At 34.5% G+C, this 26138-nt stretch overlaps 2 protein-coding genes across 2 annotated transcripts in view; both read left to right on the forward strand.

Annotated features, from left to right (window-relative positions):
• LOC129235233 (uncharacterized) overlaps window positions 1–14518 on the forward strand; it is a 32554-nt gene extending 18036 nt beyond the window's left edge. The window contains exons 2-5 of the mRNA XM_054868943.1: window positions 5728–6063; window positions 6864–7107; window positions 12007–12190; window positions 14365–14518. Of these exons, the coding sequence (XP_054724918.1) occupies window positions 5728–6063; window positions 6864–7107; window positions 12007–12190; window positions 14365–14518 (918 nt within the window). The remainder of the gene's footprint in view (window positions 1–5727; window positions 6064–6863; window positions 7108–12006; window positions 12191–14364) is intronic.
• Window positions 14519–19562: 5044 nt separating this feature from the next.
• Window positions 19563–26138, forward strand: part of LOC129232274 (protein tyrosine phosphatase type IVA 3-like) — a 76657-nt gene continuing 70081 nt past the window's right edge. Inside the window, exon 1 of the mRNA XM_054866468.1 lies at window positions 19563–19690. The gene's annotated coding sequence lies outside the window, so the exon portion shown is untranslated. The remainder of the gene's footprint in view (window positions 19691–26138) is intronic.

Genomic DNA, 26138 nt, shown 5'->3' on the forward strand with positions numbered 1-26138 from the left:
AAGCATAAATTTTTCACTGCTATCGGGGGTACAATGACATTCGTAAATGACAAACCTATTTAAGGGGATCCGGGACACGTTTTGAAATTTATTTTATTATATACTTTAGAGTTTTGAAATTTTTTGCACAGATTCACCATTTATTTAATAAGCAAAATCATAACATAAGTATGAAAAAAAGAAAAATTTTTATTTAAATTTAATTAGTTTTTTTTATAAAAAATGGGGTTGCTTTAAATTGCTATAACTTAAAATATTCTTAAACAATTTTCAATTTTTGTTCAATGAATTACACACAAATATCTAAGCTTTAATTTTTATTCGGCGATTTTAAAAATATTGATTCAATAAAAAATCAAAAATATTTGAAGAAAAATTTCGAAAAATTCGAAGATACTTTTTTTAAAAAAAATCGTAATTTTTGCAGTAAACGTTTTTTTTTTTTTTTTTTTCAAATTCGACGAATAAAATTTAAAGTAAACTGTTTGAAAAAGATATGCTCCAAGTTTCATTACTTTATCTTTATCGGTTCCTGACTTATAAGAGTTTGAATGCAAGAAATCGGGAAAAATTGCATCATGGAGAAAAACGCGTTTAAAGTTTTAAAGTTAAGTACACATTAGTTAGGTGCATGAAACAAAAATAACTATATCTTTCGTTCTATTTAAGAAAGAAACAAGATTCAAACCTCCTCTTAAGCAGAAAAACACGGAGTAATTTTTTACATGATAAAAAAAAAATTGCAAAATTTGACGATTTTTGTGCCCCGCACCCCCTTAAAACCATTCAACGTCGTCAGGAACTAGTGTCACATCCGGAATTTTTCTTGGGTGGAGTGGGAAAAAAGTCTTAACGTGTATAATTATTAACATGCTACACGTATGATTAGCAATTTTGCTAAAGACCAAAAGTTCCGAAAAGGAGTTAACCCTTTCCCTGGTTGAATTCTTGTTAGGACTCGGCTATTTCTTAATTGGCATTTCGGTACTGCTAGAAACTTTATGAGGGACATTTTTAATATGAAATTTAAAAACAGTAGGGTCGTTTCCAAAATTTTAAAAGTACTTTTTTCTGAAAGAGCATACTTAAAAACATAGGATCTGGCCATTTTTTAAATAATTTGACTAAGTTTAATATTTTTAAAACTTAGTTTAATCGGTGTGCTTTCATTGTTAACGCTTCTGCCGATGATATCGCAAATGATGAAATGCAATTCAGTGTTGCCATTCACAAAGCACAATATTTAATTCCCATCTTTACTCACGTGTACTGGATATGGTTGATAGCAAGCTTAGAGCGCAATATTTAAAAAACTTCTTGATAATCATAACGTGGAAATACAGTAGAAAGATGCGCCAAAGTGCATCATTTGTGACGTATACATCATTTATGAGATAAAGACCAAGCCTTGTTTGAAAAATCGGACAAAAATCTTAATATATAAAAATCTTCTGTGCGGACGTTTGTCACCATAAGGCTTTTAAACGGCTGGACCGATTTTGATAAAAAATTTTGTGTGTAATTAAGTTGTGGTAAGCATGGTTTCAAATCGCGATGGATCGAATCGGAAACATTTTTCTTAATTAATTAATTAATTTAAACATCGGATGGTCATATCTCCAAAATGATTAATATTTATTTTAACTTATTGTTGAGCGAGAATTGAAATAAATATTTAACCCGTTGCCAAAGGACAATAGGAAAGTCAGCTCTGCTTTTTGTAATGAAATTTCCTACTGTGATATGTCAATTGAGAACAGATAAAACCTAGAGAGAGAGAGAGAGGAGAGAAACCTTCGTTTCTCTCTCTCTCTTGAAAGCAGCGAGTTTAGGTCCCGTAATATATTTTAAAGTAGAGTACTGGAAGGTTCACGCAAAACGTGTGTTCTGTCGTCGTAGTTGAACCATGTGACCGGATCGGTGCTTTAGGTTTTCCTAACCAATGGATCGGAAAGTACCGTACAAAGCAACATTTGTTTCTCGGATCAGATCCATCTGAGATTTAGCACCAATGTCAAGAATACTTTAAGGATTATCTAACTAATCAGTACAGTATTAAAGGAAAAGATGATGGAATTTAAAGACGAAACAAATTTTATTTTCGTCCAGATAAATTACAACAGGGTATTTCTGTACACAAAACATCAGTGTAGTGGAATATCTTTATCTTTGGTGGAAAGAACAAATTAGGCAATATATTAAGTTTTAAAAGTTTTCGTTCAAAAGATCGGACTGCTAAACGATCGGAGTTGGCTTCGCTCACTGATCGGCTAGATTACAGTAACGTAGTTTTTTGGCAACTTTGGCTATAAACAATAGAATTGCGTGATCATTTGTTTACATTTTAAAGCTACTGTTAGTGTAATTTATTGTGGTTTTTGGGGGGGGGGTGAAATATTTCAAATTACAAAGAATTGTTTTTTGTTTTTAAAGAGCTTTTAGTCATTTTAGTTGTTGAATGTGTTTAGTTTACATCGGAAGGGGGGGGGGGATGGGTGATTTTCGCTTATTCAGAGAACTGTTTTTACCTTCATCATTTTTTTAAACGATATCCTTTTGATTGTTTTATTCTTTTTCATATGGGGGATGTTGCAGCGGGATTTCCTGTTTGTTCTAAATGAGTAGTTAGTTTTTTACACTTAATGTCTGAGGACGCTTTTTATCCTTTGAGTATGCCTGAAGGAACAAACCATCAAGTACGAGAGGAAAAATAGTTAATAAAACAACTGCTCAGTGGGTATTAGATAAATCAAGTTGTAATAAATATACGCATCCTGACACCAAGCAGCTTAAAACATTTTCTTTTTACTTATTTTTTTTTAACAAAACGGTTCAAACACTTGACAGTTTACTGAAATTTTTAAACTCTTCAGTTTACAAAGTTTGAACAGAACAACGTCTGTCGGGTCCTCTAGTTAATTAATAAATAACTGTTGGGAAAATAAAAGTATTTTCCGGGTCCGTGTATTTTTTTTTTTTTTTTTTATTATTCTCTCAATTTCAGTGATTAAAAATAGTACTTTTGACAGAAGGAAACAACCCTATTGTCTCTTTGTATTAAATAAAAGCAAGGTTTCAAAAAAATTCTGGAAGGAAGTCTGTGGCGGGCCTGTGTTCAGGAGACCCCATAGCATCTACAGCCTTGAAATTTTGTACAAAATTACTTCGAGCACTGGTGGTTTGCACCTGCGGTTTTGTTTAAAATTCGAGTAGTTTTTTTTTTTTAATTATTTTTTTAAGCTCAAACTTCGTGTAAATTGCCTATTAAAGGGGTGATTGCACATATTAATGTTATACATCGTTGGAAAGGGTAGAATTTTTCGCGTTCTACGCAATTTGTTTCAATGCTCTAACTTAAATACGGCGGGAGTTATTTGGGTTTCTAGCTCGATTTTTTTAAGCTTAGCTAAAATGTAGGCACTACTTTCTTCATTAAATCTATCAGTAAAAAGTGAAGGAAATGTCCCACAGCTTTCTTTTTGACACCACTGGAAAGAGCGGCTTTTTTTACTCCAGATCTAACTCGACTTTTAGTCGGAAAACGTAGCTTCTATCTCCAAAGAAAAAAAAAAATTACAAGCAGTTTTAATCGAAAAATCTCATTCCCAATCAAATTATTGATGTTTTATTTGGCGTTGCCATAGTTACGTCTTTTAGACTCGTTTGTTTATTCTTTCATATTCACAAATTTTAAGGGTTTCGATTTCAACGGAAAATCTTAGGCTCAACTCAATTCAAGCCCCGAGCTAAAGAACAAAATATGTTACTAGAGACCACGAATATAAAAGCGACTTTTCAAACGTACACAACTGCTGTTTTGTAATGCTCAGGAGCCTCTTAGCCCTAATAGCTCTGCTAGTTGGTACAAGTTATTTTGAAACCTGGGGAAGGGGTGCTTTTTATTCCAAAGGGAGCTCATAATACGTTTTTAATCTCTTTCTTTCTAATTGACGATTTAAATCTTTGCGAATCAAATAAGATTGCGAAGCAATCTTCGGGGGTTGGTGAGTGTCAGCGAGCAGGGGGCAGAGTCCCGTAGTGTGTAACTGGCACTACGCATGTGGCAACAATTTGCATGTGGCTACGCATGTGGCATAAATTTTGGCACTTCGCATGTGCATGTAGTACCACTTTTCTTACTAAACTCGGAATACCGTGTTAAAAAAAATGGCGGCTGGATTTCTGTCCTTTAATTAAAAGTTTATTCCCTCACCCTTTTTTTTTGGGGGGGGGGGGGGGAGGATGATTTCAATTGTCAAGAAACAAAATGTTCCAGTCTCCCGTTTTTTGAAGAGTAGCAGCCATGCGCTTTTTGCATACTGCTTTTCTAAATTTTATCGCATGCTGTGTTTTACATTTAATTTTGCTATTTTTATCGTCTGAAATGCATAAAATTCTTCGTAAATTTTTATTTATTTATCGTCTGCGCTTTTTATTGTTTTTTTACTTTCTTCTATATCTAATATATAGAAGAAAGTATTGGATTCGTGCAAATTTTCGAATTTCGAATTTTGACGGATTCGAACGTTTTGAGGTGTGCTGAGTCCATTTCGACTATTTTTGGAAAATGTCTGTCTGTCTGTGTGTGTGTGTGTGTATGTGTGTCACGTCTGTGTGTGACCAGTTTTTTGTGGCCGCTCTACAGCAAAAACTACAGCATGAAATTGAACGAAATTTGGTACACATATGTGCCCCTATGTGAACTTGTGCCCATTGGTTTTTGGCGCGAATTCCTCCAAGCGGGGTGGAGCAATGGGACGTTTTTGAGTTACGCGTGCTTGCTATTCCTCAGGAAGTAACTGGCGGAATCAAACAAAATTTGGTCCATATGTTGCTCCTAACAGGAGCAGGTGCTGATTCAATTTTGGTGTCAATAGCTCAAACGGGGGTTGAGTTATAGATCTTTTTTGTCGTCAATTGTGACTGCTGTATCTCAAGAAATAACGAACGGAATCAAACAAAAATTTTTTGACAAGTAGCCCTTAGTGGGTATAAGAGCTGATTTTATTTTGGTGTCAACAGCTAAAAAGGGGGTAGCGCAATCGCCCGTTCTTTTTTTCCATTGTGAGTGCCCTATCTCAAGAAGTAATGCTACGTTCTGGTTGAAATTTGGAATATATGTGAATCCATACGTAAACAGGCTTTGGTTCAATTTTGACTCCAATCGCTCTAAGAGGTGTTGATTTTTTTTTTTTTTTGCAAATAAAAATGGTTTTATTAATGCAACAATAAGAAAGATAAATCGTAATAGATTGTCATCTGTGTATTTCTCGTGATTTTAATTGTATGGAAATGATTGGAAATATTATCTCAATGATTTAAAATATTTAACTGTTGCCATCTTATGTTTGTTAATAAATAAAATATTTGTAATTCAAGTAAGGCTTTTAAAGTAACTTTCAATTTTCGCTCTTTGTTTTGTTTTTACAATAATTCAGACATTGGGATGGTCGTCAAGTTTTTGCATGTGTAATTTTGTTTTTGTTAGGAATATTGATTCCTCGTCAAGCATGGGGAGTTATCAGAAAAAAGGAAAAATATAGAAGAAAGTTTCGTGATGGCCACAACATACTATTTTTTTTTTTTTTTTTTTTGTATTGGCAAAAACAAAAGAAATTATATAGAACAGTTGAACTGTTATGATAGATTGTGAACGTTTTTCTCGTCGTTGGCGGAGAATATCGGTCTTTGGCAGAGAATATAATTTATATGTTGATTTTTCTCCAGATTATCATGGGTACATCAGTATATATTCCTTTCCTGCTGGCACTCCTTGTGTTAGTACAAGCAGCCCCAGAAAAAGTGATGTTCGGCGAACCAGCTCCCATAGCAGCCGAGGGTCGCCAAGACCCTGAAGCAGCCACCGAGACAACTGCCAAGAGCAGCCGGAAAGCCCGCGTCTTCACTTTTCCAGGATCCTCACAAGATTCCCGAACGCACCAACCGTTATACGTGATCCCCCACACAGAGGACCGATTTGCATCTGCAGCCTCAGGTGGTGGTGAAGACGACGAGAATCGTTTGCTGTCCCTTCTGCCTACATTCGGAAACGACGGGATGCAGGTAAAGGAATAAAAGAATTTCTAACTTCTACCTTTTTAATCAAAATGTTTAGAATAAGACATATGGGAACGTTCATGAATGATGTCACGATTTGAAAGGGGAAGGAGATTCGGGAAATTGAAACAGTTGGGGGGGGGGTGACAATGGGGAAGACAGGGTTTAACAAGAAGTGAGATCACGTTTTTTTTTTTTAATAACAGTATATTTATGATAAACAGCGTGACATGTAGCAAAGGAGGAGAGGGATATGTTTATATGTGACACAGAGGGCGGGGAGCCAATTTGCTGAAAAGAAAAGTTACATCATTTATGAACCTAATGTAAATTGTGTAGAAAAGAGTAATAAAAGAAAATATCCTGTTCAGAATGAACAAAAGATCCGCATCAAGTCGTATAGTATTATTTTCGTTAATTGCAAATATAGGATGCTACGTTACATTTTTTTCCAATATAGGGACAATAACTTTTTTATTTGAGGAGCAGAACAAATTGGAATTGATATACTCGTACCATAGTTATTTTTAAAAAAAAGTCAAACATTTGCTTCTACTTTCAATCATCGCCCCCTTTGACATGTTACACTACCCCCTCCCCTTTTTACTTCTTACCGAATTAAACAATTTTTCAGTTCCAAAGTTTTAAACAAGAATTCTTAACTATGAAGCCCATTACTCCCATTAGTAATATGAATAAAAGATGCAACAGCGACAGATATAAAAGCCCAGTATTAGTACATAGGAGGTACAGAAACTTTTGCTACTAAATACTACTTGTTGATATTTATCCTTTCTTCTACCCAGGTTGGTCTAGATTTCAAACTGCCTTTCTTCAGCATTCCGTATGGCAAGATGTTTTCGGCCCTCAGCTCTCCTTCAAGTTTCTTCCCTGGACAATCTGGACTACAAAGTTTTGGTTCCACCAACCTGCTGGGCAGTGGAAACAGTGGATTGGCCACAGCAGCAGCCATGGCAGTAACTGCTGCCCTCCTCTATCCCAAAGTTAGTGGGATGCTCGGCCTCGGTGGGAAAGGAGTCTTCAGAGATGGTGAGTGCTTATTCTTGTCTTTCTAATAAAGACTCTGTGGAAACTATCGTGTAATATACTCAGCAGCTTTGAAAGCGTTTTCATCACAATTTACGAAATTTATATCATGATTTGTTACGAAGGAAGCTTCCTCGATAGTTTCTGATCTAAGTTCAAAAATTCATTTCAGCCAACATTAGTTGAATTAAAATACTACGTGCAAAGAGTTGTTTTAAAGAATACACAAAGCATTTTCGAATTTAGAAGTGTATTCGGTGAGTGTAAAAGGTAACTGTGTGAAAATGTCCACTGTCCAGGTCTAATGTCCAGAATAAGATGGTCGTGAGCAATTAATCATTTTTGGGCTAGATAAATCCGGTGTCACGAAATTAACAGGAATATGGACTATCGTTGAGGAACAAAAAAAAAAAAAAAAAAGAAGAAGAAGAAGAATCGAAAGAAATAAAGAAAAATGTAAGCAGGACTGTTAAAGGTTCTTCGGTTTTACTACGTGCAGATTTCAAAGATTGCTGTATTTTTCCAACTAAAGAAGGAAAATAAACCTAACACAGCTGTACTGAATATAATACTCTAGTGCTTTCAGAATCAACATTTCAGACAGGGTTACCAGACGTCCCGGATTTCAAGGGACAGTCCCGTATTTTGAAAAACTGTCCCGCGTCCCGGGGAACTTCCATACGGGACGGCTTAAGTCCCGTATTCTAACTGACAACAATATTTTACAAAACAAAACATTATTTTAAGGGAAAAAATGAAGCAAAACAAAAAATGTGAAATAATGAGCAATAACAAAATCATGTGGTAGCAAACGCAAAAATTGTTTTCGTTTTGATTTGGTTTGTATATTTTTGTTTTTGCAGCAGACCATTAGGAGCCGCGGGGGTGCCCGCCTAGGAGGAGGGGTCATGGCGCAGATTGCGCCATTGAAATTTTGAAGGGGGTTTTTGAGGGGTATTTTTCTCATTTTGGGGGGAGCTCTTGCTTATTTTTTGGGAGGAGGTCTCCACGCTATTGATGGAGGGGTGCGCCCTTGCCCTTTGGGAGGGGGCACTCCTGTGGAGCCGAATGGTTGCTTCTTTGCTCATTGACTAATATTGGAAATATATATATGCGCATGCGTCGTCATTCGCAATGAAAACGATTTTTTATACTTTGATAGGCAACATTTTGTGAGGTTTAATGCTTTGTTGAAATTGAATTTACAGCGACGTCACAAAAATATCCCCCCCCCTTTAAAGTCTCCAAAGATAACCCGAAATTGTGACCTTAAAAATCTTGTTTATTTAAACCGGGGATCCCGAACCCTTTTTTTCTTAATGATAACCCAAAATTAACTTCAGTTTCCAAAAAAAAAAAAAGGAAAGTAAACCCTTCTCTTTCCTCTTTTACCTATTATTACCTAACATGACCTTCAGCGTCAAAAACTTTCGGAAGACGTCTATTAGAGTGTCCTCTAACCCCTTAACATCACCAAAGGTAGGCTGAAATTGCGTATTTCATTCTTCAGGTTCAGAAAGGTTCCCAAAAGAGCCCCATTCTCCTAACGTCATCTCTAAGATAGCTTAAAATTAACTTCAATTTTGAGAAAAAGTTCCTGCGTTTCCGGAGGGAACCCAAACTAATCCTACCTTCACCAAAAGCTGCAAATTTTTACTTCAGTTTTGAAAAAAATTTCCGGGCAGCCCAATCTATCTTTTCCTGCTCCTACTACCACGAAAGATAAGAGTGTTTTTATACTCCCAACTCCGTTCTTTCACTGACATGATTAAGACAACTTAAAATTACTTTTACTATCTGTATATCTCTCCTTTAAAACAATAAATTTCTCATAAAGAATTTCTCAGTATTTAAACTAATCTTGCCTCTTACGCTTTACAATGACGGATTTACCATGTAGTAACTCCGAGGTGCACTCTCGGCTCAGGAGCAACAAAGGAAAAACAAAAAAGTATATGAAAAATATTTTCCGTAGTTTCATACACCTCTAAAAGCCCCCTTAAGTTCATTGCGACGGGTTCCTAAACCGGTAAACCCGCTACTGACGCTTCATGAATTCCTTCCTTTTTCTATCAAAAATATTAAAAGAAGATGAATAGCGTGGAAGTTTCAAATCTTTGCCCCACTTCAAAAAAATTGAAGATCTGGTGCTTACCTCTTCAATTACTTTACTTTTTTTTTTAACTAATCCACCTCTCCCCAGAATGGTAACAAGACCATCTCGGTTTAGTTGGAGATGTGAGAAGTGACATAATTTACTACTTATTTTATTTATTTATTTATTTATGAGCTAAACAACTTCACATACATACAGGACTGCGTGCCAGGCGCCTTGCCTCCGGACGCACACAGAAAAGATTTACAACACAAGAGAAGGAAATAACACCCAGGGCACCGGCGGGAATTGAACCCACGACCTCTGACTTAGAAGACGAAGCTTCTACCGCAGAGCCACGGAGGCCCCTACTTACTTCAGATTGTAAAAAAGTGTGGTGGGCTGAGGGATGGGATTCGCGGGAGGGCTAAACTTTTTGAATTAACCCCCTCCAAAAGTAAAACATGTATATGCCACCGGGAGGCGGAGCTCATATACTCTTCACTTAACAAATCCCATTACGAGAACCCTGAAAATTAATTCAACTTTATGTGGAATGAGAAGAGCCCGAGTTCGATAATTCTGTGTGTTACCGGGAATTCGCTCACAACAAGTTCTTTGTGTAGGTATTTTCGTCTTGCCAAGATATTGCCGAGTCAGGAGCTGATTACTGAATAGGCCGACCAAGCTCTGGCCTAGAGTCCCCGATATTTAGGGCCCCAAATGGCTGAAATTACTTTAATCTATGGCTAAAACTGTTTCAGCCAAGGGCTAAAATTATAAAGTTTGAATACAGGTGGCCCCAAAAAAGTATTTGGCCTAGGACCAGGGTCTGATTACCGCATAGGCCTACTAGGCCTGGGCCTCGGGCCCCCTCTTCCTAAGGGGCGGCAAATTACTTAAAGAATTATACATAGCATTATAGCTATACAAAAAAATACACACATTTTTAAAATAATAGCCTTCATGGGGTCTCAAAATTATTGTGGGCCTTGGGCCTCACTTTTAGTTAGTCGGGCTCTGCCTAGGACCCTCAATATCTTAAACGGGCGCTGGGCCGAGTTTCTAGGATTTGCTCGGATTGTTGAGTGCTGAATTTCTGCGATTCTATTGTGTATTAAATAACGTGACACCATCCTGTTTATCTGGCGCAGAACCTAACAATGCATTCTTGGAGCTGTACTATCGAACCCAATAAGAAAATGTAGCTATTAAGATTAAGCGACTCGATTAGAACGGAACAGCCTGCTTTATGTGATGCTACTAGGGTCCTCCACGTTTCTGTGGTAGAAGCTTTGTCTTCTATGCCTCAGGTAGGGGATTCGAATCTCACCAGTGCCCTATGTGTTATTTCCCTCTCTTGTGCTGTAAATCTTTCCTCTGTGTGTTCGGAGGCAAGGAGCTATGCACGCAGTCCTCTATGTACGATTCCGATTCCGTGTCACAACTGACTACAACTGTATTTATGTCGAGGACTGCATACTAAGTGCCTTGCCTCTATTATTTTATATACCGATAGATGGCAGCACCATCACGGGATCGAACAGTTATTGAGAATTTAGAACTAGTCCAGGAGCTAATATCTTCCTGGTGCTAGCACTCCCAGAGGTATCGTTTCACTTGGAGAACATTGAGACCACGAGCATATTTAACGTCGCCCAGTCCCCTTTAATGACGACGGTGGATCTTCGACCATCGAGGTTCGAACTCAGGACCCTCCGGCCCCGAATCCGACACTCTACCGATCGGGCTACCACGGCCCGTCCTCTATGTATGTGAAGCCTTTTAGCTTTTGCATAAATGTGATGCCACAAGAAAATCTGTGTTGTACGTTCAAAATAAATTCCAAGTGGTTTTGAAAGTTGTTTGAACATACTAAAATTGATATCTGAATGACAACAAAAGCAGTCTATTGAGAAAATAAAGAAACACAGTGAAAATTGCGTACGTTGACCACATGTGCACTGCTTGAGTGATCAACTTAGAGGGTGATGATATTGGTTGATAATTGAGGGTAATGACAAAAAAACTTTTTTTTTCTCCTTTTCTTTATACTTCCTTTTACAAAAAAGGAAGTATTGTATTCGCAAAAAAATTTTCCCTCAAAAATCGACCTTAATTTCCATTTTACTCACCCCCGAATGAATATTGAGTTTTTTTTTCGACTCGACCACACGTATATAAGTGCCTAAGGACATATAGACACGCGAAATATCCATAACGACGAATCCCGAGTTAATTACAAGTGACGTCTGTATGTACGTATGCATGTATGTGCGTCGCATAATTCAAGAACGGTAAGTCCTAGAAAGTTGAAGTTTGGTACGTAGACTTCTAGTGGGCTCTCGTTGTGCACCTCCCCTTTTGGTTGCATTCGGGTGTTTCTAAAGGGGTCTTTTGCCGCTTTTTGTGGGTAAGTCATAGTTAATTTCGATGTAAACTCAAGTGATGTTATAACTTGGTGGACACTTGGCGATATATCACCAGTCTTTTGGTGGCCAAGTTTTGTAGTCAACTTGGCGACAAATTTGGCGATCTTTCTTTTTTTAATCTGTTTCAATTTGGCCACTGTTGGTGATATTTAGAGAGTAAACTATTGAATCATGTTAAAATTGCCAGTAATGGGGAAATGACATTAAATTGGAGTAAAAGGAAGTCATGTGATGCACACATCAGCTCGTTTTTTCTGACAAAGGTCAAAAATCTTAAATGGTCAACATTAGAGGTGTTACTGCATTTGGTATTTCGTATGAAATAATTGTTAATCCTGCTATTTATTCTGTTCATTCAGTTTTACCATTTTGTAGGTCAAGGATCAGACGACTTCTTGCACAACATGAACAGTGTATTGAGTCAGTTCAACATTGATGGAGAGGCTTGCATGAAAGTGGCTCTCTGCTCCCTGGGCAATGCAAGGAGAAGCAAACCCAGAGGCAGGGATTCTTCCAGAGGAACCACTACGCCAGCAGATGTAGTGGAAGATATTCTCAAGTAAGACAAGAGATTTTTGATGCTTAAAATTTACGAAACTATTTTAAATTACAGCTCACTATGAAGAAAAAAAACTTTATCTTTTCATCCTTCACAAACATAAAAGAAAAAAAGAAAAAACTAATTTGAATTCTGAAATTTTGAATTCAAATTATGTTTTCCGCAATCACGAGTTTCGACAGGACCCTACTCATTGGAGGTATTGTTTCTAGAAACGGCTTCTCTCCACTCAAGCCTGACCATCCTGTAGGCGTGCGTGCGTGCATGTGTAGGCTAGGCTTGTGTGTGTGCGTAGACCTGCGTGTGTCCACAAAGGCGTGAGTGTGTGTAAAGACGTGTGTTTGTGTAAAGGCTCGCGCGTGAGTGTGAGAGTGTGTATGAACGCGCGTGTGTGTAGGCCATGCACGCCACCGGATTCCGGGGGACAGTGGTCAAGACCAGAGGAGACGCGCCTGTAGAGACCGATGGGCGGTGGCGCTGCAGAGGCTCCAATCCAATCTGAAAAACCGTTCTTGGGAGGGAGGGGGGACATTCTTTGACATAACCCCCAAATAATAGTCTGTTTCCGCCCCTGTATACAGACAACGTAATACAAGGTAAAAAAACTTAACTCATTTACGCGACAGCCCTACTGTGCCCATCTCAGTTTACGAGACCCAGGGCTCTGATGTTCCGGTTAAGTGGTCAACCAAACGTGGAACACCCAGGATTTAGTTCCCAAGCAAGCATGGTACTTATTTTATCGATACACTGAAGGGTGAGACGATACAAAGTGACACAGCATGAAAAACATCAAGGGCTCTGATGTTCAAACTTTCCAGGGGGCAAAGAGTATATTCAATGCATTTTATGGGGAAAAAACATCAAAATTATATTATGTCAGCAACGTAATTATATTATGTTTCCAAAAGGCGGAGGGGAGCAAGTGGTCCAGCCCAAACTTCCCTTTATAAATTGGATACGCCCTTGCACATCATCATTTATTTGCATGGTAAAAATGGGAGGGGGAATCTAATGCTGAACAGCCTTGTTGAGTTTCAATCAATTTTACAACTACAAATTATTTATTTTTTTTAAATGACTTTTAGACGGGGAATGGGGAAACCATTTTAGAAAAGAAAATGCTCGTGTTTTGTACTTGAAACCATTGCTAACCCACGTAAGTATTTCCAACCAACTCCAACTGAACTTAACCTTAACAAAAGAAAATGGGTTCTTTTGTGAGATTTTCAGAGTTCAAGCAGGAAAAATTAGTGGTGATTGTTTTCCAGTTTATTTTTTGCCATGCTTTACAAGTTGGAACCATAAAAGTTTTCCAGCACCTGTATGTCCAAAAGGCATACACTTGATCTGAATTGCGCATCACCTTTTTTGCTGATTCTTATGTATTTTGTTATTTCAAGCCTGTTCTATTATATAAAATCATATTAACAACTTACCAGATTTTAGAAAACTTGTAGTTAATTACTACTACTGGGTCTTTTTCTTTATGTTAAACCGTAACTAGTATTTATAAATATGATGTAAAATTATGTAGTCGGGTAGAAATCTTTTAAACAGTAATAATTAAAGTAATAATGTAATTTATAGATAAAATGAATTTAATTAGATACCTGGTAGAGTAAATCTGAATTAATACATTTATAGTGTCAGTCTCCTAGACCATCAGAATTGCGTGATATTATCTATGATTTTTTGATACTCTGAAAATCAAAAGAAAACCTATTGTCCAGAAGCAATTTCTTTAATCTTGAACAACTCCATTCAGTATCAACATTTTTAGTGCAGCACAATTAAAGTTTCCATTACAAAACGTTATATTTCAATGCTTTTCTCCAGTTAAAGGGCCTGAAACTTGCTTAAAAGTATGAAAGCCAACACATTTTTTACTAGCCTAATGGTTATAAATACTTTTAAAAATCGTCCACCAAAACTGAAGGAAAAATCCATATATATATAAACCCTAAAAATGTTTAAATAATAATAAAAATAACTAAATAAAAATGCCTTTAAATAGCATGAATAATGCCTTATAAAGAAGAAACAGCTGAAAATGCAAAGAAAGCATTCATTATCAACATTCTAGTACAGATAATTATTTTTTCTTTTTCAAGTAAAAGAAAGGCAATGCATGTAACTTTTATCAATATGAATGAAATTCTTTTTCCTTACAGCCTTCCATCCGTAAAAGGCATGCTGAACAAAGGTGGTCTGGTACAAGCTCGAGACTTCGGAGGGTCAGGTGGTGACTGTGGATACTTTGATGGCCAGGGAAAATGCCCAGTAGCTGCAAAGACCTTTACAGACTTTCTTGCAAAACTGGGTTAAATTTTTCTAATATCGAGTCAAAACCTGATAATTATTCTTTTTTGCCATTCAAGCAGTTATTTTTCCGGTATTATCAGTAACCCATGGTCAGAAAATAATCAGTCAAATCATGACAGTCAAATCTGAGACATACCAGAAAATAAAATGTTGCATTGCAAACCTACCACAATTTTTTTTGATAAGGAGTATTTGATATAATATTTCTCAATATGATTCATTTTATTGGATAAACTCCTATAATACACAAAAGCATTTCCAGGAATTAAGTAATAAGGATATGAACCAGTTGATCCAAATTGAACCATTAAAATGACAGACAGAAATACACTATCAATCCAAAAAAAAAACATTATTTTATTAATAAATACTTTCTAGAAATATTTCATTATGAGCAATATGATAAATAAAAGTCGTTTTTTTTTCTTAAAAGTAATGTGTTTTCAAATGAATTAAAATTCTTTGCTCTCATTCTATACATACTAATGGCAGTCAAAAAAACATGATTTTTTTTATTGATTGGTCTTTTATAGATCCAAAGGGCATTAGAACAACATAACTTGTCATAGCACTTATAATTGTTATCTAAATTTCACTTGAATTGTTTTACATTAAATTTCTGTGATGATCTAAACTCCATTATTGTGAGTTATATATCTGTTTGGTTGAATGATTGTATATAGTGTGCATTTGTCTTATTAATGTAGTAATCTAGGTTATGTACAGAACTTTTGTTATTGCTATGAAACATGTTCTATTGCCAACTATTATTTTAGTATATGTTATTCAGCTGGCCTGTAATATTATTTTGCATACGTTAGTTTGTGCAATAAAGGAAGTGAAATGTTTCATACTCATGTCATCTTAGTCGTATGTGTTCCTATTTTATTCTTTATCAATGTGAAGCTCAAGTGTCTGTGAGTGAAATACTTGTATGAAGAAAAACTACATAGGTGTAACATAACCAACTGAAAAATTTAAGATGAAAGGAAAAGGTTAAAACATCCTACAACAATTATTTCACAAAAGGGTACACAAAATAAGCTTTAAAGAACTAAAAATGCAAACATTGAAAGCAAACCGGATTGTCCTTTTCGTGGTACTTTACTGGCAGGGTCTGCACTAAAGATTTCAAATTATTAGTCAGTAATTTTGAAAGTACAGTAGAATACCTTTATAACACCGACCTATATGATGCAATTCTCTATAAACGGCACAACTTTTCAGAAGTAAAAAATAGGTTTTTTAAGTTTAAAAAATCCCTTTGTTTTGCCTTGCTAACATAAAAATTGCAAGAAAAATTAAATTTTGAAACAGTTTTTCATCTTTCCAGCTTAATTCAAAACTTTTAAATGAAAATTAATATTCACAGTAAAAAGAAAATATCAGATGGCTCTTGAAAATGCAGCTGTTATGCAAACTATGAAGCTAGCAGAAGTGCAGGATAATTCACTTTTTTTAATTGTAAAGCATATTTAATTGCAAATGAGTAGTTGTATAATTAATGTTTTAATATTCATTGCAAATAGAACTTATTCTGAAGTGCTAATATATATATATATATATATATATATATATATATATATATATATATATATATATATATATATATATATATATATATTGGCACAATAATATTAGTTTCAAAATTTGTGAAATGACCTATATAACGCGAAAACCTGTTTAACGTAAAAGTTCTGGTCCCAAGGTGTGCGTTATAATGGTCTTCTACTGTATTAGTCAAATTTTTAAAGGTAGGCCCAGATCTATAAATTTTGCTGCTTTCCCCCCCCCCCCCCCGCAAAAAATCAGCAGGGCCCTTAACTGCCTACTGGATTTGGATTTCTATGCCACTGAGAACCATGGGGACCTTTAGTACAATGTACCCCGCACTGGGGGTATGCAGGTAAGTAGATCCGGGCCCGTTCAGAGGCTTAACAAATGAGTAATTTTAACAAATTCTTCATAAACTTTTTCTTTTGAACTTCATTTAGAAAATAAAGATTAATTTTATAAAATATAAAATGCAATCAATCACTTGCTATTTTAAAAATGCAGCATTCACTTTAATAACTCTCTTGGAGGGTGTTTTATGAGCTATCACTTATTGCTTATTGTTTACACTTGATTGTTGTGCGACGTCTGCGTCCTTTGATTTGATGCAGACGTCCTCCATGTGCATTGGAAATGAATTATTTATAAATGACCTTTTTGACTTCACACGCTCCTTTTTACATGAAAACAGCATCCTGCACACAATACCCAGCTCCTGGCATTCATTTGGATTTTGACGTCTTGGATTCAAATTATGGTGGCGATAAAAGTCATAAGGTTGTAGAAACAAGAAACCCGACAAGTACGGTCCTATTGCAAATCGTGATTGCGAGAAACATGACTTGAATCAAGATCTCAAAATAATTTTCTTGTAATTTCTTTAACAATCTTCGAGCAAAATATTGAGGATGAAAAAAACTTTTTTTTTTCCTTTGCTGAATTTACAATTTCATATCATTTGGTGAGGCAGCAAATGCAACGACTGGTTTGTCAATAAAAAAAATAATAAAATGGATACAATATTTTCTACTGAGAAATACCTTAAAAAAGCCCTTTGATCATAACTTAATCACTAACTAAATCATCATATTTTTCCACATTTTAACTATCTTTAAAACAAATATTAATTTATAAGTTTAATTCTTATTTTAATAAAAACATTTTCTGTTTTATGTTTAAAGAATAGGTATGTTTGAAGAAATGTTATTTTGATACAAATGACATTGAAATCTATAGCGTTCAGGCAAAAGTCAATAACTGTAAATGTCCAGCTTTGAGATATTGTCAACTTTAAACTTTCAAATCATTACGAAAAATAGCATCATTCACTTTACCCACCCCAAATCATCAGAAATGTTTTTTTTTTTCTTTAGGAACTTTTAAATGACATTGGTTTACACCATGAAATAACTAATTGTCAAGTCCACTGATTCAATTCATAGCAGTGATTCATAAAAAATTTTTTTGTAGACCTCATGACTTTTGCCAGAATGCCGCTGGTCTACACACATGCAGGATATTTGAAAAATAAGAACTAAATTAGAAATTTAATTTTTATTTCTCTTTTTAAACTGCATTCTGAAAGGATGACGCAAACATTAATCAAAAGACAAAAAAAAAATCTCTTTTCTGAGGAAGAGTTATAATTTTCATATAAATTTTATTTAAATATTCAGAACATAATTAGCACATAGAAAAATAATTTTCACACAAATACATTTTAAAACGAAAATTTAAGATTTTGAATATTAATTTTTAAAAAAGTTTATGTCTTCATACTTTATGATTGTATACCACATAGTGATCGTATGAAATGGGATGAATTAATCAGAAGAAATGTTATCTCATTCACAAACAAAAAAAATTCAGACTGAAAAGTTTCAATTTTCAGGAATAATAATTGAGGAAAAAAGTAAATACTAAAATTAATAAAATCTTCTTTGGATTCCTTCTTGACATTTAGTATATCAGCATTTTGGCTGAAACATTGCAAAATGCAAGGAAGTAAAGACTGTACTCATTCAATCGGCTGAAACTGCTTTCAAAAATATTTCGGAAAATAATGCTGTTTTACACATTCAGAACTGGAGAAATATTTTAATTTTTCACTTCAATGACATCGCACGTATGATTCTTTATTTGCAGCTTTAAAGGTAAATCTTTGTGCAATTCAATTATAGCAGTGTAAGTACGTTGATCGCGTTCAAATATAAGAAGTTTCCCATGTTGACGTATTTGACGGTGAATATCTTCATTGTTTAGATATTGAGGTAAGTTTTCTATTCTTATACATACCACATTTGTCTTTACTATTTTGTACGGATATAATTTGTTTTTAATCATGACTTGATTTTCAGTTAATACTCTGCTCACAACATTTTCATCACATAAAGTACAAATGTAAGAATCTCCAAAATAGGCTTCCAGAGATATAACACAGTTTGGCTTTTTGTAGAAAGATTCAATGTCACGAATAATATCAGACGGAAACATTGAAACATCCAAACAAAATGACATCGATACGACCTTAAATCTACTCATTCTGCTGCGGAAGTTTAGAAATCCTGACAATAGTAAAAGCAGAACTGACTTTTCAATATAAATTCCTGATTAACGTAAACAAAAGTAAGAACTGTACAAGAGCGCCGAGTCATCTTCATCTCTGCGAAATAAAAACAAAAAAAAAAAAAATATATGGTTGCTATCATTCCCAAAATTGCCAAATGTTTAGCGTCCGTCGTCAACTTGATCACTTTGAAAGAAAGAAATGATAAAATAAACTCTTGTTACCAAAACTTTAGTTGTATTTTTTGTTGACTTCATGAAAGAAACTGAAAGAAATGAAATTAAAAACAGGGTGAAAATTTTCAGATTTTAGCACACTATTTGATAGACACACAAGAATAAATTCATAAACTGCCAAATCTTGCAAACCAACTAATGGTCTGGAATTTTCGTGCTCTTTATGAACTTAAGGAGCAGAAGTTGAAGTTTTAAAAAGTGATTTACATGTATTTTATAATTTTATTTTATTTGTTTTTTTGACTGAAGTTCCAAAAGCTGCTTCTTTAGTGGTTACATAAATCAAAACATGGCAGTTTTTAAGCGAAGAAGTTTAAGCTTGCGTTCGTTTGTCGGCCGGTAGCTACCGGTCGAGGTCGGCGAACGTAGCCTTAATCTCAATAGATTAAGTATTGCAATCATTTTTCCTTATTTTATGTAAATGAAATGAAAAATATTTAAATTAAGAACTGAGAAGCGCATGCTTTTAAAATAGGTTGCGTTCGATGAGCACGACCGAGAGCGACCGGTTAGTTAATCACGTGACAACTAATGATCACGTGCTCCAATCAACCAATCAACTGCTTAGAATGGCAACCAGTGAGGTAACCGGTTGATCATAGAACGCTGCGGTAAGTAACCGGTTACTTACTGGTTAACCGGTGAGGTTCGTCGAACGCACCCATAATCTAGCACCCCCTCCAAAAAAAAAAAAAAACTTCAACTTCATCTAGCAGAAATTTTTGCTTGGTTTTCCCAAGTTTCATATTCGTGTGACATTTAACAAGCAGAGACCTGTTTACAACCCTTCTTTTTATTTCGATGTGCGACGTACCCGAAGTAAGATATTTTTTCTTAATCAGTTTTCGATACTAGTTCAAATTTTGTCTTTAGTGCCATATTTCAGGTTCTAAATATTTCGTATTACATAACATTTTCAAGATTGTCACAAGCTTTTACATCAGTTAAAGGGTACATTATATTTTCATGTGGTATTAAAAGTAATGCAGGATGTTTTATGTTCTATGAATGCATTTTCTGTGTCACTGTAAATATTTTTAATGACGAGAAACCGTTTTTTCTATGTAAAATTTTGATACAATGCTGTAATTTTAGGAGTCTGATAATTGTATGCCTATATTAGATTAGTTAGAAAACTTTTGTTGATTCATCTATTATGTTAATTAGAACAGTAGTTTTCAGAACAGTCTATGGGAGTTTCAAAAATATTGGGAGTTTGATGTATTGTCCAAATTTCTATCAAAAAATATTTTAGTTTGGCAATATTAGCAAGCTAAAAATTAATGCCTTGTTTTTGGGCGTAAAAAAAGTTAGCAGCATTTGAAAACACTAGCATGACTACTAGGTCAATAAGTTAAAATAAATTAAGTAAAGTATAGAAATAAATTAAAACTTTTAATTATGGAAGGAGCATTAAAGATGACCTACTATTTTATTTTTAGGATTTTGACTTCGAAAAAAGTCAGGGGCACAGTCTGTCAACCCATCCTTTCACTTTACATGTATGATTTTTAACCAAAGATCACCTGCCGCTTCGTCTTTAGGATTTGAATTCTAAACAAATTCCAGTCAGGGTTCTAGATTTTTTTAAACTTAAATTGGATTTTTTAAAATTTAAATCAGACTTTTTTATTTTTATTAAATTTATAAATATTTATTACTTTACATTTATAAACGTAATATATTTTACACATTAAATGAATCTATTCAGCGTACTTTTCAAACTAAGATAAGTGCTCTAACTATTCAATACATTTTTAAGATTATATATACGTTATAATACTTCGATAAGAAGTGATTTTGGTTTATGCTTTGCTTAAAAATATGGTTTCCATCCTCGTGTACGTTTTAGTGTGAAAGAATATGTTGAGCAATTACTTTTCTCTATTGTATCAATGATTGTGTATGAGAAAAACTGAAAATTTTTATTTGGTTCTATACTGAATTGAACTGTAATTTTGGAGTAAAAGCAATACTGCAAGAAGGAACATCTGTTTTACACACATCAAGAGGAATCAATGTAGTTTTACCTGCTGAAGTTAAGATTGTATTATGCAGTGTAGTTCAAGTTAGAGCAAAACATTCTAGAAATGCAAAATTAATTTATAAAAATAAAATAAACTGATTTTAATTAAGGATTTTGATAAAAAATCACTTGATTAAAATCAGTGATTTTTTTTATAAATCAATTGATTTAAATCAAGCTGATTTAAATCAATGAACCCTGTCCAGAGTCATCTTAAATCAGATTAGTTTGCCCAACGTTGTCAAAAACTGCCTGGATACGTTTTTCAATTTTGGAAAAATTATGGAGAATAGTTTGTGATCCCCCTCTTAACATCATCAAAGACTACATACAGTCAGACCCCCCATTAGGGCTATCAATTAGGGGGGGGGAGGTTCCTCCTGGATTTTGAAAATATAATTTTTATGAATTTTTGCTTGTATCTTGATCAGGGTTGGGTTTTGGACGTCTGAAACTGATTTTGGACAGTGCAGATGGTTTTTACTGTCCAAGTCAGTCTAAATCATATGATTATTGCAGTATTAGTAATGCATGAATATAAATATTAATTAGTTGTACTTAAAGAATGTTTGACCTTATTTTTCTCTCAGATTTTCATTTAAAAAGTAGTTGACATAAAAAAAGCCAATGACTCAATTACATAAAAACTTCCTTTTGCAGGAGTTGAAAGTTTTACGAAAAGTAATTCCCTGCTCTAGCAAAGTAAATAATTTCAGTTCCATTTAAAATGGAACTGAAATTTACTTTGCTAGTGCAGGATAATGCAGGGAATGCTGTTAAACGTATAATATTTAGAAGCAAAAAATCCTAACATTTTTTTAATGATTTTCGCATAATATTGTCTTACACGATGCTTTGACGAAAATTCTTTTCAAATCTGAGGAGTAATAAATTAATGATGAAAAAAGGCATTTTTTTTTAAACTAGTGTAATTTGTATATATAAATTAAGACTGGATGATGCATTGGTGCATCACCAAAAATCGGAGTGCATCTTACATTGTGGAACCGGTTTAGAATTTTTCTGTGAACCGATGCATCAGTACTGATCGGTCTAGGGTTGCTGCCGTTTTGATCTTATTTTTTCATACTAATGTTTAATTAGCAGTGTGTCAATCCACCACTGTGTCTGGCTCAATGAAAGTGCTAAGAGATTCTCCCAAAATATGTAAGGAATGCACAAATGTGTTTAGTTATTGATGAAATACATATTGATTAATTACTAAGTTTATCATAAAGTCACTTTCAAAATTTAAAGAACAAAATAGCAACAAAAAAAAATGCAGACATGTATTTTTTGGTACAAGCAAGTGGACTTCCTAGTGCAAGTGATCAATCAATAACTTGTAGTTTCAAGCGTCTCCCCCCCACCCCCCCAAAAAAAAAATGTTTTTGTATGAAATTGATACAATTTTCAGAAATAACTCATTCCTATTTTCGCGGCATAACATAAGTTTGGAAGACAAATATAAACTGAATTCATATGCAAAATTTGCCTTAAACCCCATATGTAACTTCCCCTTCTCCCTGAAATATTGGGTACTCTATTTTTGTTAAATTAAATATAATTTAAGATATACTGGTGGGAATTTTCAGAACTAAAGTATTTATACTTTTTACAAACTACGAAATCCTTTTTGGGTTTCACCCAATGCCCCCCCCCCCTCCTGCTACTGGTTACAAGAAACCTTTTTTTTAACACAAGAATATGAGAGCTTTTGAATGGAAAAAACAGGTTCATTGTAATCTCAAAACTTAATATTTTTCACTGTCTAGCACTCTTAGCACTGCTTTATAATATGAATAATTTAATTCTGGTGCTGGAATATAATACACAATTGTTATACCTTGTCTTGTATATTATATTTTGTTAAATTAAGACAAGGAGGTTTTAGTTTAAAAAAAAATTAATTAAACATCGTGACATAAGGTTGGCGATGCATCACGATTCCTACATCACCCAGCCCTAATATATATATATATATATATATATATATATATATATATATATATATATATATATATATATTAAAAAGGTGAGAAAATGTAGGTATGAAAACAAAAAAGAGATCACAAATAAACATAATATTCAAAGCACAAATAATCTGCTTCTTCGTCAGTGAGTAGGAGCAGCATACCCTAAGCAGAGCCTCAAAGGTGTAAGAACTCATCGCGAGTCAGCAAGTAAACCAGATAATATCATTTATAAAACAAAGATTGCAACAGATACAGAGCTAAAGTTAGTTAAAGTATAATGCAAAAGGTGCTGTAAATATAGAACAATTGTTCTTTAAAACATTTCAGAGTACAATTTAAAAAAAAGACAAGTTGATATCAATTTAAATGTAATTAATGTAAAAAAAGCATCAGTTGATTAAAATGTTTCAAAGCAACTTGTTGAATCGCAAAGTCCCCACCAATACCTGCGAGGCAAAAGGAGGGTAACAATTAATATGTACAAAAGCCTTTAAAACTCACTGCTCCCACATATTATTTTCATTCTAATTCAAATTCATCTAATTCCAGCATATATAGAAGTACAGTCAATTCGCAATAACTCGAATCTAATGGGACTGACGAAAAACTTAGAGTTATCGGAAGTGCGACTTACCGCTTGTTTCGGTTTCCGAGATTTTAATGTTAAAAACCATCAAATATTTTAATTAATATGTACACATAACGGACAAAATTACAGAACTTAAAAGTTTTTAAATTCAGTATGCAGTTTTTCCATGAAGTGTTCTGATGACGAAGTTGTATCTCGTCTCGAACTTCTCCAGCTATCCAGCACTGACTTGGAGATATTTTCTATGTTCAATAATATAGCAAAATTCATTGCTTTCTCATGCAACAAAGACCCACTTATAGGAATGGCATGGTCTTGATTTCAATACTGCTGGAACTACTTGAATAGAGCTGATTCTGCATGAGGAAAGGTGTACATCTTCATTCGTTTCAAATTCGGGTTCATGAATTAATGCCGTTTTCTGAAGTTTCTCTTTTTCTTTTAATATCGTCGACAGGGTAATTTGGAGCTATTCCATATTTCATTGCATTATCTTTTTTTTGTCGTTGGATTCCTTTCAATATCATAAGATTTACGAAGGTGAAGGAATTTTTGTCTCATAGAATTACTTTTTTCTTTCTTTTTTTTTTCGTTCCTTCGAAATAAATTTCAAGTCATCTTTGAAAAAACTTCGAGTTAAAGGAAGTTAACTTCGAAATATTGAAAATAATTAGCATGGAATTAAAAACAAAGGGATTGGAACTTAATAAAAAATTCGAGCTATAGTAATATTCAAGTTATCGTGAATTGACTGTATCAGGAAATAACATCGTCTTTCTGTAATCCAAATATAATGAATCATCAAGCCAGTCTGCATGTCCCACAAAATCCGACATCCAACTGAAAGCGTTCCATGCAGGACTTGAGCAAGCAGTTATCATACAAGGTATTTGCGTAACCATGCGCAGGAGTGGTTAGGAGTGATACTGCTGCTATTTTTTCTGAAAAACTCGACTGTAGTATTGAATGAACCTTAAAGAGAACTTGTTATTATAAAAAAGATTAGGAAAGAAACAGAACATCTGCTTGTTAGAATTTTCATGATTATTGCAAATTTTACTGAACCTATTTAGTTGTCCCATGATGGTGTTGATAAAAACTCGTTTATGCAAATTTGCATAAACGTGGTAAAAACCAGGGTTTTTTACCGTAGTATCCAAAACTTTGCCCAAAACTAAACTCTGCTTTCAGTGAGAATCTCAAACCAAATTTCTCTCCTAGCTGCATCTAAGATGGCTTCCAATTTCATTTTATGAATTTTTATTTCAAATTAATTCATAGAGAGAGTACCAAACTCTACAATTGTTTTTTAGCACTTCAATTTTGGAAAAATTCTAGGAGAGAGTTTATGAATCCCATCCCTTCCTTTAATGTCATCAAATACCTGCCTACAATTGCATTTATAATTTATGGTGAAAAGTTCTGAACACCATTGTTTTTTGTAACATCCTCAAAAATAACATAAAATTGCGTTTTAGATTTTTAGACTTCAGTTTAATTTTTTTTTTTAATACATGCAGGGGGTGCCCATCCCCCTCAAGCTCAATGGCGCAATTCCCCCCCCCCCCCAAAAAAAAAAAATTTTTTTTTTTCACTTTCGAATCTGATTAAATATAAATTTTTAGAGTCTGTAATTTCCAGTCAAATTCATGGGGGGGGGGGGCGTAGCGCTAACAAATAGCATTTGAACTGAAATATTGTTAGATTGTTGACCACCTTGCCTTCCCAAATTTTGCAACGTGAATCTTGAGTAAACAAGTTTTGGGTACCACTGAATTTTGCTACACCCGTTTTTTTTTTTTTTTCAAACGTATGAACAATTACAGAAAGAGTGGATTCAACTTTCTTTTTTGGGATGGAGTCATTACTAGATGTATACACTATGAATCTATACAATATGAATCTTATTTTATCGTCACTTAGATAGGGGGTGCGGAGGTTTCTCCTCCAGAAAATTTTCAAAATTGTGGTTTTAAAACTACAGTTTTAGACGATCTGTGGTGATGTTTGGCGGAGAAAAAGTTTGGTGTGCCCTTCTCGGGTAATTTTTCAATATTGAAACTTTAAAAGCGCGATTGCAGATAGTTTAACGTTGTGTGAAAGAGGACTTTCCTTTGTTTCCAAAATTGTAGTTCTAAAAACGCAGTTTTAGACTATCTGTGGCAATGTTAGGGGAAGAAGAGATCCTCGGGCTTGCCCAGGAACATTTTCAAAATTTAAGTCTTAAAAACGCTATCTATGGTTTGGGGAAAAGCAGTTTTCTGAAATTGAAGCTCTAAAATCGCAATTGTTGCTGACCTTTGTGACGTTAAAAAAACGAGTTTTCGGAAGCTTTCCCGGAAGTTTCTCGAAATTGAAGCCCTGAAAACCAAGTTTAACACGATTTTTTAATAATGTTGACGAGAGTAGGGAGGGAGAGAGAGGGGCGCTCCGCTTAAATTTTCGAACTTGTAGCTGTAAAAACGCAGTTTTGATAGATCTGGATAATGTTAGTTATTCCAAAAACGCAATTCTAGGCTTGTCTTTGATCGTCTTAAGGAAAGAGGGGGGAATCAGGGGCTCTCTCCTATAAATTTTTCAAAATTGCAGTTCGACAAACGCAGTTTTAGATGACTCTTGATGATAAAGAGGGTATTATTCGGCGCTACAGTGGGGGGCGCTCTCCTGGAAGTTTTC

The sequence above is a fragment of the Uloborus diversus genome, chromosome 1 (assembly GCF_026930045.1).
Source record: "Uloborus diversus isolate 005 chromosome 1, Udiv.v.3.1, whole genome shotgun sequence".
Lineage (NCBI taxonomy): Eukaryota > Metazoa > Arthropoda > Arachnida > Araneae > Uloboridae > Uloborus > Uloborus diversus.